We start from the raw sequence: 17,002 nt of genomic DNA on the forward strand, positions 1-17,002 counted from the left end.
GACTGAACAGAAGCAGTAAGATCTCTGAAAAGTTGTAATTTAAAGGAAATGGAAAAGACCTTTTGTTACAAATTGGGAAAGTAACATTTTCTGACTTAATAGGGAAGTTGCAAGCTTGTACAAGAAGCATGCTTGAGACTTACAGGAATAACAGGAGTTTACTGAAATGAAAATTTTAAAAATGCAAGAGAGCCAAGCCTTCATGGCTACAGAGCTTCAATGCAGTATAGTTGTGCAAGCAGAAAATGATTAGACCACCAGTTAAGAATTCTACACTCCCACTATCTTTAATGAAAGGCAGGAAGTCACTGGGTTCAAACAATGCCCTGTTTGGCATATACTTAACCATCCTCAAACATAGCATTTAAAATAGAAACAAAATGGATGGGTAGCTGTAGCTCAACTGCAAGGTTCAGAAAAAGGGAACTAAATGATCAAGGGAGTTAGGGCAGGTACCCTGTGAGGAAAGGTTGCAGGATGGAGGACTTTTTAGTTTAGAGAAAATCTGAATAAGAGGTGACATAGAAGTTCATAAAATTATGCAAGGCATAGAGAAAGTGGACAGAGAAAATTTTCTCTCCTCTTGTACCACTCAACGTTGTGCATATCCATTGATACTGAATGTTGATAGACTCAGGAAAGAAAATACTTCTTCACATAACATATAGTGGAAGAAGTGGAAGAAGGTGGAAGATAGGCCTATCAAGCGTTACTGGTCGTGATGGCCATTGGAGTCAGTATGCTTCTGAATACCAGTTGCTAGAAACAGCAGGAGTGGAGAGTTCTCTTGTGGAGGAGTGGAGAGTCTCTCCCGCTTGCAGATTTCCACAGGCACCTGTGGTTGGCCACTGTGACAACTGCCTAGATGGGCCACTGAGAGTAGATTTTCCCTTGGCATTTCAGTGCCTGACATCTGCTTAGTCATTTAATGATTACAATTTCCTGTTTGTTTTAGGAAGTGGGTGACTCTTTTGGTACTCCTACCTTTTTCGCTAGGTCATTACATGAAATAAAATTTTGGAGGCTGTATGCAGAGTCACGTGTGTCTGTTTTACAGTTAGAGAAATGAGGTAAAACTATTTTTCCGTTGTACATTCGTGGTTCTTATTTTTAGAGAACACCAACTGCCAGAAATAGCTGCTATGGATATGTACTTAACAGGAATATTAATTTGTAGTATGTTGTATCTGAAGCAGCACTCATACTGTATTGCCCTCCTCCCTTCTGCCCCCGGAAAGATTCTCCTGAGAGTGGAGGCCATTCGCGAAAGATTTCCCCTGACCTATAGAAGAAGCTTTATGGGGCTGCAGAGAGAAGAAGGGGACAAGGATTCCCCTTGCATGAGTGTCTTTGTGAGCATTGCTTTTAGATGCAATACAGTGGGAAAACACAGAGGGAATTAATTTTCATTACTGATCAATATGTTTATGTTTAATTTTTAAGGGCAAAATATCATAAACTAAAATATGGCACAGAATTGAACCAAGGTGACTTGAAAATGCCAACTTTTGAATCAGGTAACAAACTATTTGCAACCATTGAATTTAGTTTAAATTCTTCTATTGCTCACTTTTTATATAAAGAGAAATCCCTTCCCAACTGTGTAAGCAGTATCTTTATACAGTTCCAAGTGAATTTATTTCTATGCTAGTTTTTATTGTATGGCTTTGTCTTTATGCTGTGATTAATTTTCAGTATGATTTATAACTATGATCAGAGATAGATCTCAGTATCTGGGCTGAATGATGGTGTGTGTGGAAACGTTCCTTCAGATGGCCCTAATAATGTGATATCCAGATATTTGTAAAAATAGGAAAGCAGAAATTTCGAGAAACAAAGAAGAGTGTGTGTGTCTGTGTGTGTGCGTGTGTGTGTGTGCAAATTCACAAATGATATTCTGCTAAAAGTATAAAGTCCTCAGGAAAAACTGGGGAAGATAAAAAAGAACAGGTCCATAAAGTATCTTGTTAGTTTTTGAAAAAGCGGAGTCTTGTATGGAGTAAGAGCAAAAATTCCTTGGCTGTTACGATCTCAGGGTTTAAGTGCATCCCCATGTATAAACAAACGTTCACATGGAAAGTTGACATAGCAGGAGTATATGCATTTCAGAAGTTTTAACGTAGTCTTCCAAATATGCTTGCTTTCCCATGCATTTTTAACTGGGGAGCATTCAAACATGTAACCCTTATGTGCAATCAGAAGCGATAGAAAACATAAGAACTAAAAAATAGAATTAGTTTTTCTGTCACTGTTTCATTTTCCACTTTGCAGCCAAATGGCTCTTAAAGACAACAAAAAACAAACCCCACAGACTAAACCAGATCCTTAATGGAGCAGAATCTTCATCAAAATAAAATTGACAGGACATAGAATAAGTAAAATCTACTATTCAGTGTGCCGCATGCTGTACAAGACTTGCAGGGAAAGTGTTACTAAAGTGTTATTTTGCATTTCAGAAGAAACCAAAGATACAGAGGTTCCTACAGTACCTCATAATAGTCAGCTAACCTGGAAGCAAGGCAGACAGTTATTAAGACAGTAAGTATTACATTTGTATACTTTTCATATATTTATATATACTGTATTATTTTATTTTGAGATTGTCTTATGATCGCTTATGGTAGCCTATACACATAGAAGCAAGTATTTTAAAATATGTCTTTCTTATGGGGAAGTGTTGCATGGGAAGCAACACTTGGAAGTGCAAATCAATAGCGCCTGGGGGCAATTCAGTAATTTGTTTTTAAAAACCCAAAACAATTCAGTATTGATACTGTAAATCCTTGTAAAGCACATCTTATTTAGATATGTGGGCGTTTGTGTATGTATGCGAAGATAATGCTTTCACTCTTATTCATTAGGTATCTTCAGGAAGTAGGTTACACAGATACAATATTGGATGTACGGTCACAGAGGGTGAGGTCTTTACTTGGGCTTTCCAGTTCAGAACCAAACGGCTCAGTGGAGACTAAAAATTTGGAACAGATTCTTAATGGTGGAGAATCAAAACAAAAGGGACAGGACAATAAAAGGTAGGCAATGCAATGCTATTTATTCATTTTAAAAACTTATATCCTGTCTTTTGTCTGAAGCAGATGTCTATACAGTACCTAAAAATTGACATCCTTTTTATCTAGGAGAATCTACTGCATTAGAAAGTGATAATCGTAATATGTATAAATCCAAGATGTGTTTCTTCACTTAGAGGATGCTTCTATTTTCAAGTGAGAAGCATTCTGGGCCTTCATGGGATGTGAATTGCTGCTTACTTTCCTCAGGGGATCTTTGGTCTAGTTTGGAGATACTAGAAGCAACCATCCTGCTTTTGCTGTCTTCTAGACCTGACACTTTTTACCACTTCCTTCAAACTGTGGCACAGACAACCTGCTACAGACTGAGAAAACAACATACTGCCCTGCCTTCCTAGAGAATAAAAAAGTGGAAGGAGGTGAGGCAGTAATTAAAAAATACCTGTTCTTTGTGCCAAATCCTCGGAGGAAAAATCTGAAAATTTAGCTAGAAATCTTTGAAATCCCACATTCCTTGTTGTCTTTGTGCATATCAATGAGATTTTTAAAGGGGTTTTCTTGACCATAGAATCTTAATTCAGAAAGCAGTCATAGCTGTTTACCAACATTGAAAATATTTTTCCCTTGTAGGAACCCTGGTGATGTTCTTGAAACATTTAATTTCTTGGAAAATGCAGATGATAGTGACGAAGAAGAAGAGAGTGACATGATAGAAGATATTGCAGATGGAAAAGAAAAACACCGGATAAATAAAAAACACAAAGTAAAAAAAAGTCTTAGTTTTATTGTTTTGTTGTTCAACCCAACAGCACAGATAGGGTCATCTTATTACCACTGTCAGTACACAGCTAGTAATCCAACAGATTTTGGAATAAAGTTAATTGAACCTACTTGAAGAGTTTAAGACTGTAACTTCTGCAGTGCTTCCCTGAACTGAGGTAAAGCAGGCTGAAAATAACTGGCTGGAATAGGTACATAATGTATTGAAATGTAAAACATATAATGCTCCCTTATATCTGTTCAGATTTTTGAAAGTCAATATGGCATGGTGATTGAGTGTTGAACCAGGATTGGAAAGAGCCTGGTTCTAATCTCTACTCAACTATGAGGTTCACTGGGTGGCCTATGGTAATCTCTATTTTAGTCTAATCTCCCTCATAGTGCTGTGAAGATAAATAGGGTGAAGGAGATGATATATGGTGAGGGAGATGGCAATGTGCACTATCTTGAACGTCTTTGAGGAAAGTGGGTGGTATAAATGAACTAAGTAAACAATTTCTTTTGCACATCACAGTAACCCACAGTTTAGTGCTACATGCACAAGCTACAGTTAGCCTTGAACTCCCCTCATGTGGCTGACAGGAGAAGTTTGAAAGCTTATGCCCCTGCTTTTACATGGTTTCCTGTTTTGCCCAGTCTAGCAACTGTGATTTAAATTAGTTACGGTGAGCTTCAACAAGCCAGATTTAAAACAGTGGTTTGAAGTTGTCTTGCTTGAAATCAGCCTTCATCACAGTTTGTTGCACCAGACAACACAGCAGTTAAAGGAAAGTAAAAACAATAGCTTATGAACCCCTTCTAAGTGGGGAGAGGAGTGTGTCTGGTTCCCCATGCCCATGCACATCGTGCCAATCCAATGGTGGAGAACCAAACAACTGATTAGATGAAGAAAAATTTGAGTGTTTGAGGGGTTAATAATATGGAGGCATCAATAGTAAAAAGGGTTCTCTACTACAATCACAAACCTGTGTTTTCAGATAGTGTGTCTCCTTATCAGCACTAAAACAATTCCTTGCAGATTTTAACTTCATATACATAGCTGTAGAGTAATAGCACAATTTAATCTCCTTCCATATTTATTATTTTATTTGTATACTGCCCATCATCTGACCTTCACATAGTGGTTCACAAACCAAAATACATAACACAAACAAACAAAAATAAACAAACTAAGAACCCCCTTTCTACAAACACATGTAATGGATTAAGTACATTTAATGCACTGCTCTTTATTTTAGACAAAATGATATTTCTATTCAGAAGTACACCAAATGGCAATCTTGGGGGAGAACCTAAAAAACATAGTTTCTCAAAGCATATTGTCCCTAAAACTGATTATGTCACAATCTATTTTAGATTGGAAATGAAGGGCTAGCAGCTGACCTAACAGATGATCCAGACACAGAAGAAGCCTTGAAAGAGTTTGATTTCCTGGTAACTGCAGAAGATGGAGAGGGAGCCGGAGAGGCAAGGAGTTCAGGAGATGGGACAGAATGGGGTAAGAAGTGTAAAGAAACAATCACATAAAACGTAAAGATAATTCTCTGTGTGTGCCCGCACATATGCATCAAAACCAAAAACTGAATTATTTGTGGTATTCAGATGCTATAAAAAAGGAAAGAAAAAAGAATGAATGGTAGATTTCATACTCTTTAATTACAAAAGTCTAAATGTATTCAGATTAAGTATGACATCTGTTTCTGCTTTTATTTCATTTCCCTGTGTGCTCTTATTTCTTAGAATTTTAGCCTAAGTTTGGTGGTCAACCTTTTATTTCTTATCCTATATCTTCTATTCTTTCCTTGCTTAAGCAGATAATAAATTTTCCAATCATTTGGGTAGTTTTTTAAATAAGTAATTTGTTTTGTTTTTATTTGTTTAAGATAAACTAATACTTGAAGCAGATGGTGCATTTACTGTTGGCAAGACCGGCAGCTTAGTATTCTAAATCGGTTATTTTTTCCCATAATATATAATGAATTTTAAAATAATGCAATAATATAAATAGTAAAAAAAATGCTTACCTGGAAGTTCCATTGAAATCAATGGGACTTACTTTCAAGCAAGATAGATAGCAAGGTGCCTGTAGTTATAAACAAAGTATCCGAAGTGAGATCACTATAGGTGTATTGTGTAATATAAAGCAAGCTATTTGTTGCAAAGACAGCTCTTATTTATGTACTTTTATTCCCTAATTTGCAAATAGTAAAATTTATTTCCTGAATTTAATTCGCTTGCCCCAATTTAGAGAACTCCACATATAACAAAAGGCTACAAAAGTGCCTGTTGTTTGTTGTGACTGCTTATTTGGAAGTGTAATTTGGAAGTCTTTATAATCTGTTAACAATGTAGGCTTCTGCTGCTCAAAGCACCCAGGATGTTAAATATACGGGTCTTTCCCCACTTTCTGCTGTCCTAGAAATTGATTTGATGAGCATGCTAAAATGTTTCTGTACTTTGATTAATTTATCTGGATTTGTGTGGCAAACTTGGCTTTACAACATAAAACTTTTCTTTTTGAACTAGCAGTATTAATTTTTGTATTGAGCTGTAGCACTTCAATCAAGAGTTCAGAATGCTGAAATAGAAAGATCAAACACTAATTTGATCCACCATTTATATAAAAAAATTAGGCCACTGTTTAGATGTTTATCTAAAAGTCATGGAACAAGTCTTATGCCAAGATGTTTGGCTGACTCCAGACTTTATGCTGGCGAGAGCATCCCACTGGGATTGTAAACTGCAGAGCCATACTTATTTAGGTGTCAAAAAGTATTGATCCAGTTCAGTCTGCTTGATATTTCATAATGCCATATTTTCACAATCATTGTCCAGATTCCTGGATCTTTTAGATTTTCCCATCACTTATAGGCAACTGTTCCCATTTTTGAGCAATACGGTCTTAATGAGCTCTTCCCAGCTGTGTAATGGTTTTCATGTTGACCTCTGGCCCTTGGCTGAGAACCTCAGAATGGGAAACCTAAAGGAGGCAGACATTGAAAAGCTCAGCAGTCCCAGCCATGCCCTTCCTGCAGTCAACAGAGTTTGGTTCAAGGGGTGCTCCTGTCAGCAGGTGGGAGGTTTTCTGCTTTGTCTGCAGCTCTTTGTGCCACTTCTGACACTGCTCCAGAGGCTTGGGGGACCCTCCAGAGCTGTGTAGGAAGGTGGCACTGGGGGCTGCAGAGGTTGGGAGAAATCAGCAAGAGTCAGTCAGGCAAGCAAGCAGCTTTTCCCCATTGTATCAAAAGCAGTCTATGGGCATAAGGAGCCTTTCCGTATATGAAAGGTGAAGCTTGGCTCCAGCTATTAGCAATACCATTTGAAACGCAAAGATAAAATTTCCTGTTGGGTTTGCTGCTTTTTCTTTTAAGTGGGGTTTCTGCCACATCTGTTACTTGTGCCTGTTTCGGCTTTTATATTGCAATTTATTTATTTTTGATAATGAGGGTTCAAGTACCACTTGGGCAGCAATCTACCTTTTCTCCAAGTATTGTCTGTTTTTCACCCCTCCACTGGGTGAGGAACCATACTTGTGCTCAGTGAAATTCTCCTGGTGGATGAAGGGAACTAGTCACAACTGGGTTAATATTTCCAACTGGCCTAGGCAGGAAGCTCTTCAAGTAATTTGCTTGTACTCCTCATCTCTTCAGTTTAGTTTCCTATCTGACTCAGGGCAGAAGTTGATTTTTATCATCTTGCCTATCCAGAAAGAATTTAAACTACATCTCCCCTATTTTTCACAGCTCCTCTGTTTTTAGCTGCTTTATTTTTCCAGCTCCTTCTTTTAAAAAGTTTTTCCCTCGAGGCTTGGCTTCACCTCCCACTGCATGCCTCCCCATCTGTTGTTATTCTTTGGACTCTTGTTTGGATACTTGTTTGGAGGGAACAAAGATCGGCCCTGTTTTAGAGTTTTTTATAGTGCCTGGATCCTCCAAACCACCTATTCTTGTTGTAAAGATTGTATTCAGTAGTTTTCTAAAGCATCTTTCAAGGTTGGGACAAAAAATGAAAGTGAGGTCTCCTGCAAGAGAGGAGCAGCAGCACATGCAAATTACTTGAAGAGTTTCCTAACTAGCTTTATTGGAGGCATTTGGCCAGTGGTGACTGGTTCTCTTTATCTTCCCAAGAAGTGACCTTCATGACAAACAGAATTTGTAATAAGGAAAATGGATAGTTGATTTTCACAGATTTCTCCTTCCCCATGCAATCCCCTGAAAAGGTGCTGCTGGGAGCTGCAAGGGGAATCCGTTCTATCCCCCTTTTTCCTGTGGGGAGCCTCTGCTGAATCCCATGCCCCTCTACCATATCTCACCTAGTTCAGGAGAGTTCTCCGATTCTCAGGAGGGGAACAAAGGTCTCCTACTGCCAGACCCTTTATATAAGAGCTTCTTAAGATCAAAGCCATTGAATGTGTTGCCACTTCAGATTGTTTTCTTGATGCCCACATAAATCCGCCCATAGGGAGTTACCTTAATCCTTTATTTTTTAAAAAATGAGCAAAATCTAATGAAATTGGCTCTTTCTTAATTCATGTCGGGTGGGAGGAACTCGAATTAAGTACAGCTGCTTCTTCATCACTAGAAAATAGGCTAAATTTGATCAGTTAACTAGAGTTGTATCATTAATATAAAAGCATAGGAATCTGTCAGACCAATGGTCCATCTAGCACAGTTTTGTCTATAGTTAATGTCAGCAGCTCTTTGGGGTTTCAGACAGGAAGTACTTTCCAGCTTGTCTGGCAGGTGCTGGGGACTGAATCTGTGACCCTTTCCCATTCCTTTCGTAGTACTTAGTGTACTCAGCACCAGAAACAGTTTAGTCATGCTGGCCACACGACCCGGAAAACTGTCTGCCTGAAAGTGGAGATGAGCGCTGTAGCCCATAGTCAAATTTGACAGGACTTAACTGTCCAGGGGTCCTTTACCTTTATATTTACTTACCTATTCAGTGTAAGGAACAAAGGGGAGAAAGAAGTGAAGAAACTCGTTTCAGCATCCACCCTGTGCATTTCACATTGCTGTCTTGGTGAAGTCCTAGCACCTTTCCCCAATAATTTTGTGGCAGCAAGAAAAGTCTCGGATATTGCAAAAGGATTCATTCCATTCAGTTAGCATATGATCTCAGTCCATGCTTGCTCTCTTGTCTGCCAACAGGTATTGGTTGTTGTAATAGATTTTATTCAGCAGATACTTGAATAGTATGTTTGCCACCAATTGGAATTGCTTCTTGGGGGATCCATTCCTTAGGTGTTTCTAGTAGCAGCTTTTGTGTTCTTTTAATGCAATTTTATCCCATGCTCAGGCAGCTATAAAAATGCAGTCTTCCTTCAGTGAACCATGGTTAAGCCCAGTGTGCAAGCATCATTCCTATAGTCAGGTGGGGATCATCATAATTTAATTTAATGGTTGGTTTCTAGTAGAGAGGAAGCAACATTAAAGTGTCCTTCTGAACACCTATTATTAAATATAGCATTTAAATTGATTCTCTACCTGATACTAAATAACTTACTCACTTGAAGCAGAAATAATACAACATTTGGTTAAAACTTTTGAGAGTATTCAGATCACACTTCTTGTTTTGATGAAATCAGGTGTGGACCCCTCTAATTTTACATCAGCAGCTATCTGCTCCTTCATAAGTATCTGGATATAGTGCCAAATGATAGTGGATAGTGGCTCTTTTTTGTTTGTTTGAACCCAGCCAGGTTCGATCTTGCAGAATCTCCCAGTTACCTAGTCAACGTCTTCCCACAGTAGGATAGTCAGAGAAGGAAGTGCACACTTACTCCTAAGCTTATAATGTGTATTATCCTGGAAGTGTGAACTATCTTGTAAACAGGACTAGAGACTGAATAAAACAAAAAAGTACTTCATTGTGTAGGAAAGAAATCGGGTACTTACGCTTGCTTGCCTACACTGTATTAATAGGAATGCTGGCTGGGAACTTCTAAGTTGCAACCTAATCCTTTATATACTTAGAAAGGAGCAGGAGTAAGGCAGTGAGGAGGAGCACAGCTGCACACCTGGCTTTCCAGGTGTAGTTCCAGTAGCTGCAGTGCCTCTAGACTCCACTGATCTGCCCACTTTGCATTGACTTCACTTGCCTCTTAGAGGAGACCAGCTGTGTGGTGCCACCACTCCTCACTGACTGCTCCTGGAAGTAAGTACTGTTGAGTTCAATAGGGATTAGTTCCAAGTAAGTAGAGCACAAGCATCAATCTTACAAAAATCCACCTTGGATCATGACTTACTAGTTCATTAAAATATTTATATTTCATATGCTCAGAACACATCTATTGACCTTGCTGTAGAGTGGAAATGAGCTCTCTTTCCTTACAAGCTTTCTCAACTAAGTGTGCCTGTGCTAATTCTTTTAAGATAACACCATACCCAAACTTATTTCATACAGACTCAGTGTCTTCAGTGGAAGTTCTATGCAATGTGTTTTATAATCTGGGTATAAATGTTTGAATGTTCATTACTTAAATTATAAATGTAGACAAGCCTATTCTTCCATCACTCCCCCCCCCCCCAATTTGTCGTGACTGCTTGAGTTACAGCATACATTGAACTGGTGCACTTTTTTAATTAAAAGAAGGAAAAAAGGAAACCCTATGAATTTCGTTAATGTTTTTAATAACCTGAAACAAAAAAAAAACCCTTCCCTTTGTGATGATTTGGATGTGTTTTAGCACTACTAGATCTTATTGCATGTAGAGCAAGACCGAAGGAGAAATGCATGGTAGTTTTCATGAACAAAATGGTGCTGACACTTAATTCAGTTGCACATTCATGAGTTGTATTGCATGGAAAATATTGATTTGCTTATTTAAGTCTGGCTGAATAATTTGTTAATATTGTCTTACTAAAGATGCAGTAATTTCATACATTAGCGTTAATCCATTAATTTTTTCATATCAGTGAATGCAAAGAAGTTTTTCTTCTTTACTGTTGACAAATCATTATAATGTGTGGGGAATATTTCTTTTTACCAAAAGGGAAGCATTTTGCAAAACAGTAACAAACTGCACCTTTATAATACTGAAATGTAACTGAGTAACATTTTGTATTGATGATTAACCTATAACACTCACAGACAGCTTGCATTGCCAACTGCTGATTATTTTTGTTTCAATAATATGCTGCATGTAGACAAAGATGACCTGTCCCCAACTGCTGAGGTTTGGGATGTAGACCAGGGACTAATAAGTAAACTGAAGGAACAGTACAAGAAGGAACGAAAGGGGAAGAAAGGGGTAAAGAGTAAGTGCAGATTCTGAATTTTGACAGGTTTTTTTTTTAATGCATTCTGTTTTTACTGCTCCATTTTAACACTTTGCTATTTGGGGGGCAACCAACTTTAACTTTCCAACAGATAAATATGCAAATCAGAACTACATCTCAAATGAAATCTAAATATCCTAATCTGGTGAGGGGAGCAGGAGGTGGACCAGTTGCTTCAGCATTGCTTAGGAACAATTTGGAAGAAAATGAGAACTTGAAACCCGAGACAAATTAATAGTGTTGTGTCTTCCTTTGTCTGTTTGCCAAAGTTAGTAGAGTTGGGGTTTTTTAAAAGGACTTTGAGGAAGCAAGAGAGTTTTCTGTCTGTGAAAGGTATTTCTAACAACAGTCTGCAGATTTTGGCTTGGCTTACTAATTAAGGACTAGTACTAGGACTTGGGAGGAGCCATATCTCATTGCGCTTCACACTGCTACTGCTAAAATATCACATGAAGTGAAGTGGGAATCAAACAGTCCCCCAAATCCTCATGCTTGCAGAGGGCTTGGAGGGACATTATCTTTTCTACCAGTTTGTGCTGACTTTGAAGAATGAAAGTAGCAAAAGGGAACCTGAAGAAGGGGCTGAGCTTTGCCTGTGGCTTTGCCAACAGTGCAAAGAGTCTCGTGCTCCTTCTGCAAAAGCCACACAGAAGTAAGAGTTTTAGCCTTTCTCTGCTGTTCATGGAGAACTCTGGGGAAAGGATAGTTGTCGGTGCAGAAGGAGCTGCTCCTACTGATGATCACGCAAGTCTGTTTGAGTAGCTCTGGCAGCTAATTTTGTAGCTTAATTTTCACCATGCTGAGCGTGGGGCTGATAAGTTCAGCATCTTCTTCCCTCAGACACTACTGGGATGACAAGAGTCTGCAGCAGTCATGTGTTTTTTAATCCAAGAATCTCAGTGATTCTCAAACTGGGCAGTAAGAACTTGAAACGGAGAAAGGATCCTACAGCATAGATAGAGATGCTTTCTTCCCACGAGCAAATATTTAGCACTGTAATCACCAAACCTGCTGTGATAACCATAGAAGCTGCAGAAAGTCAAGGAACAGATCAGAGCTTCTAGCTACATGAACTGCTATCGTCCAGCCAACTAGTTTGAGATGTCCTATTCTAGTTCTCATCTTAGGCAGTGTTGGATTAGTTCACCAGTCCACAGATTCTTAAACACATCAGTTTCCAAGAATTCTGTTCATTCATATTCTGCAGCAATAGTTTGGAGGACTTGGAACATAGCCAGGGTTTTTAAGCTGGGGTTTGAGAAATGCTGCCTAGCCAGATAAACTTTGGTCAAGATAGATAGTAGACTTAAGGCAGAAGAAGCAGACATGTAAAATATATACAAGGGGCAAATCCAACACTGTGAGAACAGACTTCCTCTCCCCCTGCCCCCAAATCTGCTTCAGAATGTTCACTAAACTTCTGAAACAAATTTTGAGGGTGCATGGAGGTCTGGGGGGGGGGGAGAGAAAGATGAAAGCAAATATCTGTTTTGCTCACACTCAAATAACATTAGATATAAACATCAGTCTGTAGATTTGACATTGTTGCCCAATTATAATTGTGTACTCAGAAGTTAAACCCGTCAGTGAGATTTTCTTCCACAAATGCATGCATAGGAATGCTGTTATCAAAGCATATCTTTTGTACTCTTTTAGTAAAATATTGATGCTAGATTGGCTTTGTATGCAAACATTTAACACTATAAATAGATTTGTGCATGCATTTTTTTTCATTTTTTAAAAATAGCATTGCATGTTCCTTGCATTATATGCTTAATCCAATACTAAATACTTTATTCTGAATGGGTCTTTCTTGCCTCCTCAGGAAATGCCCCATGCCCATTATATAACTCCATCTTGTGCTGACAAATACAGAGACGTCTGTTGTAAAGTTATTATGGAGCTGCAATATATGTTTGGAGACAGGCTCTGCTTCCACATCAAACTATTTTGCAGCATATATATTTAAAGTATATAGGATAAAATGTTGGACTAATGAACCGTTTTAGCAGTAAGATGTCTATTTCCTCACAAATGGTAATGAAATGGTGTACATGTTGCAAATCTACAGAAAACCAAAAAATGTAGAGAAGTTCTACAAGAGTTTAGTAATCAGAACAGCTGGATATTACGGGCACAGCTGTTTTCATTGGTGCTAGGGAATCAGTGTCCTCTGCTTGTAATATTCCCAGGTGATGCACCTACTAAAATTTCTGTTGCTTTTCAACAGAAAAAAAATCAACAGGATGCATCTGATTTAGTAAAGAAAAATGTCTTTATATAAAAATGCATATCCCTCCTTTTCCCAACAGAACCAAGGCAGCCAATACCACAAAGAATGCAACTGTACTAGAACAGTAATACAAAAATGGTTCATCACATTCTGATTTGATCTCTACATAACAAATAGTTGGAACTACCAGTGACTGCCTCTGAAAATGTTAATAGGTAGAAGATATTGATTTCAATGTGACAAGTACAGAGTTTGCTCTTGGGTTTCACCAATTGGGTAGCCTGACTTGTAAAATATGTTCATTCACACTCCTATTCTTCCTAGTGCTGTTCACAGTACACTCTTGGAATTCAGAGAACATTCAGATGTGCCACATTTCCCAAGTAAAGATGACACCACTTCATAACACAGGGCTTCAGGTCTCCTTTAAGAATCATAGCAGTTATGGAGTTCCTGTCATGGAACACAGTAATCTCTGTTTCTACCCATATCCGACATCATCTCTTTGTTCAGACAGAATTACTGGACAAAGTGAGACCCACTTCAAATCCTTAGAAACTAGCATTTAGGGTGTGATTGTGCACCCCCTGATTCTACCCACTCTGTAAAGTTCCTTTCCCTGTTTTGCCAGCATTCTTGCATTCTTTCTCTTGAGACAGTTGGCAACTGCCATAAGACTAGGCTGTGTGTTCTATTTACAACACAGACATGATTACTCAAGGTCCTGGTTTTAAAATGATTAGCACTTTAGAGTTTATAGCCTGCAGGATAGCACTCTGCAGCTCTCCTCTTGTTGATCTCACTGTTCAGATATGCTTACAGGTGTCTCTCAACTCCTTGTCCCAAGAGCAACTGTGTTCTTCCAAGTTTGTACTGTCCATCATTTTTTCTCAGTATAGAAGTGGAAAAAATCATATCTTGTATAGTCTCAGAAAATTGCAGAGATTATAAAAGTTTCAATATTAGATAAAAGCATTAAAAGCTTGGTGAGGGTGGAAAGGCTTGGAAAGGTCTGTTCATAATTTTGGTCTAGTAACTAAAAGCTGATTTGTCTTTTGTCACTTAAACATACTGACAGTGGGAGGAGGCATGGACATGGGGTAAAAGTGAAAACTAGTGCAAAGAGGGACCACAAAATAGAAGTGAGTAGTAGTGTCATCAGAAATGGGGTTGGGAAGGTGAAAAGCAAACTTAGCAGTTGCATGGAGTGGGAAGGGGAATGTAGTGAGTTAATGTGGGGGGAATGGAAGGGGTGTTGGCAACCCTAGTATGTGCATATCTAGCACTTTTTAGAGTGTCAGTAAATGGCATGGTCCTTTATTTCGCTTTGTGTAGAATAACTCCATCTTTTGTAATATAAGGACATTGTGTTTTACTTAGTGGTAAAACTTGGATGCGTAGGGATCTTGAAGTGAAAAGAGTAGTTTTAGAATTTATTGAGAAATTTATTTATTGTAATGAAGGACTTGTGGTTACCTGGCTAAGAAGAAGAGCTGGTAGTTCTGTTGGCCAAAAACAGACTGAGGAGACTCCACCTCCTATCTCTCTGATTTTCAATCTATGATTATGGTTTATTATTTATGAAAGTTTCTTTGGAGATTCTGCACTCATTTTAGTTTAAAGCACTTTATAGGCCAGAGTATTAATTTGAAGTCAACTTTCCAGATACAATAATTATTTTATAAAATTTCTTACAACTGATAAATGAATATTTTTAAATTGCCCAATTACCTATTTAAAAACACAAAAGGGGAAAGTTAACAGTTTGTTGCCTCCCAGCTACCTGTTCACCTTTACTTTTGTCCCTTCTTTTGGTAAAGTTTGTTCTTTCTTGGTGATGATAGCTTTTAATATAAATACTGGATTTTTTTGTCAATATATAATTAATATGCATTTGTTCAAGGATTACATTCTTAGGGAATTCAAACATTCAAGCTTCTCTTATCTTAAGCACAGCAAATAGCAATTACACAAAGAACAAGTTGGAATTCTTTAAAAAAGAGATCTTAATTCATTTTCCAACACAACATCATGTAACTATACACACACACACACACACTCCATCATGTGTCTTATAACGAGATTACATTCAAACAATAATATTGATTAGCAAACTGGGCATGTAAATGGCTGTCAGGTCAAGCGGTGGCAATCAAATGAACCTTTGCTGCTGACATTAATTTACAGGGGTCAACAGGACTAAACTGCACGACATGATAGCTGATCTGGGCGATGATGAGCTACCCCACATCCCTTCAGGAGTCATTAATCAATCTAGGTCACCCTCTTCTAGAATGACTGATCATGAAGGTGCAAGAGCAGAGGAAGGTACAACAAATTCACCTACTTATTTTATTTTTAGAAGGTTTTCTTTTAAAACCACACTTGTATAGCCCCTCCAAACCCATTTAGATGCCATTGTTGCTGGGCAACATGGATTTGCAAAAGAATACCACTTTGGCCTTTAGCTTTTTTGTCTTGTATAACAGAAATCAATACCCAGATTTTGCATGTTTATTTGATTATAAAGCTTAATAATATAACAGTGGTGTGTAGCAAATATTAAGCAACAATAAGGTAAATTGGTAAATGATACCCTTCTCTGAAGTTTTATTAATTCTACTTTATTGATAATATTTTTTTTAAAAAAACTGTCCTTATCTAAACATATTGCACCAGTGTTAAGTGGAAATTATTTGTGCTTTGCTCACCACCTGAAATAAAATGCTGTTAGCTCAGCATTTTAGCGTTGGTAATCAAAGTACATGTTCTGATGTTTTCAAAATTTCAATGTCAGTCCCAAATTTGCTCCTAAAATATTCCCTGAAACAAAGGAAATCCTATCTTAAGGACAGTTGTATCTTAAAAATAAAAAAATGAGGTTTTCCTTGATATTCATGTGTTGGCCATGCAAAACCCTTAGTATGTGGTGTTTGAACAAGGTTTGTGCTTATGCACTGTTACTGTTAGTTGTCCTGGACCCTTTAGTATTGACATCAAAAGTTGTATGTGCAAATGGTACATCATGGGAATCAGTTCTCTTCTAAAGATGCACAGAACTACCTTGAAGCAACCCAGCCTGATCCTTTAAAAAATAAAATAAATTAGGAAATAAACCATTGGAAGGAGGTAGTCATTTTAATGTAGTGCAGCTGGATGCATCAGTTTATATACATAGATGGATTGGATGTGTGACTTCATTCTCTCACTAGAGTGCAGCATTCCTGCACTTTATGTTGGAATTTTATTCTTTTGGCAAGCTGCAAGCTGCATAATGTGGAAAACAGCATGTTGTTTTGAGCATTGCCTTCCTTTCCCACTGCTAGTTGTATAGTCTATTAACAGCAACAGTAGATTTTTAAAGTTTTGTTTTCTTTTTACTGTGTCTGATTCTCCTGGTTATTTTGTTCATTTACTTCTGCTAGAACTTCAGTACCAGGAAAATACAAACTTGACAAAATTTAGAGAATGCCAGAGACTTCCTCATATTGTAGACTTCCTCATATGTATTCATTCTAAAAATAATTAATTATTAAATCGCTTGGTCTAAATAACAATTGTGCATGCTTTGAAAACTGATTCCTTCAGATTTGAAAGTAGAGAAAAGTCTGTAGGATAGGTAGCCTGATGATGTCTGCTTTTGAAAGTAAAGATACAAAGAAAACTAAAATTGAAAA

The 17,002-nt window shown here is 37.8% G+C and overlaps 1 protein-coding gene across 5 annotated transcripts in view; it reads left to right on the top strand.

Annotated features, from left to right (window-relative positions):
• The window catches only part of STRN3 (striatin 3), a 48,526-nt gene that overhangs the window by 21,718 nt on the left and 9,806 nt on the right, over positions 1–17,002 (top strand). For 2 of the 5 annotated variants that reach the window (XM_081208251.1, XM_081208254.1), the window contains exons 3-9: positions 1,444–1,517; positions 2,457–2,538; positions 2,862–3,032; positions 3,660–3,792; positions 5,166–5,307; positions 10,961–11,071; positions 15,513–15,653. In XM_081208251.1, the coding sequence (XP_081064377.1) occupies positions 1,444–1,517; positions 2,457–2,538; positions 2,862–3,032; positions 3,660–3,792; positions 5,166–5,307; positions 10,961–11,071; positions 15,513–15,653 (854 nt within the window). The remainder of the gene's footprint in view (positions 1–1,443; positions 1,518–2,456; positions 2,539–2,861; positions 3,033–3,659; positions 3,793–5,165; positions 5,308–10,960; positions 11,072–15,512; positions 15,654–17,002) is intronic. The other 3 variants (XM_081208253.1, XM_081208252.1, XM_081208255.1) reach the window with 3 other exon arrangements.

The sequence above is a fragment of the Podarcis bocagei genome (genome assembly GCF_964188305.1).
Source record: "Podarcis bocagei genome assembly, chromosome: 1".
NCBI lineage: Eukaryota > Metazoa > Chordata > Lepidosauria > Squamata > Lacertidae > Podarcis > Podarcis bocagei.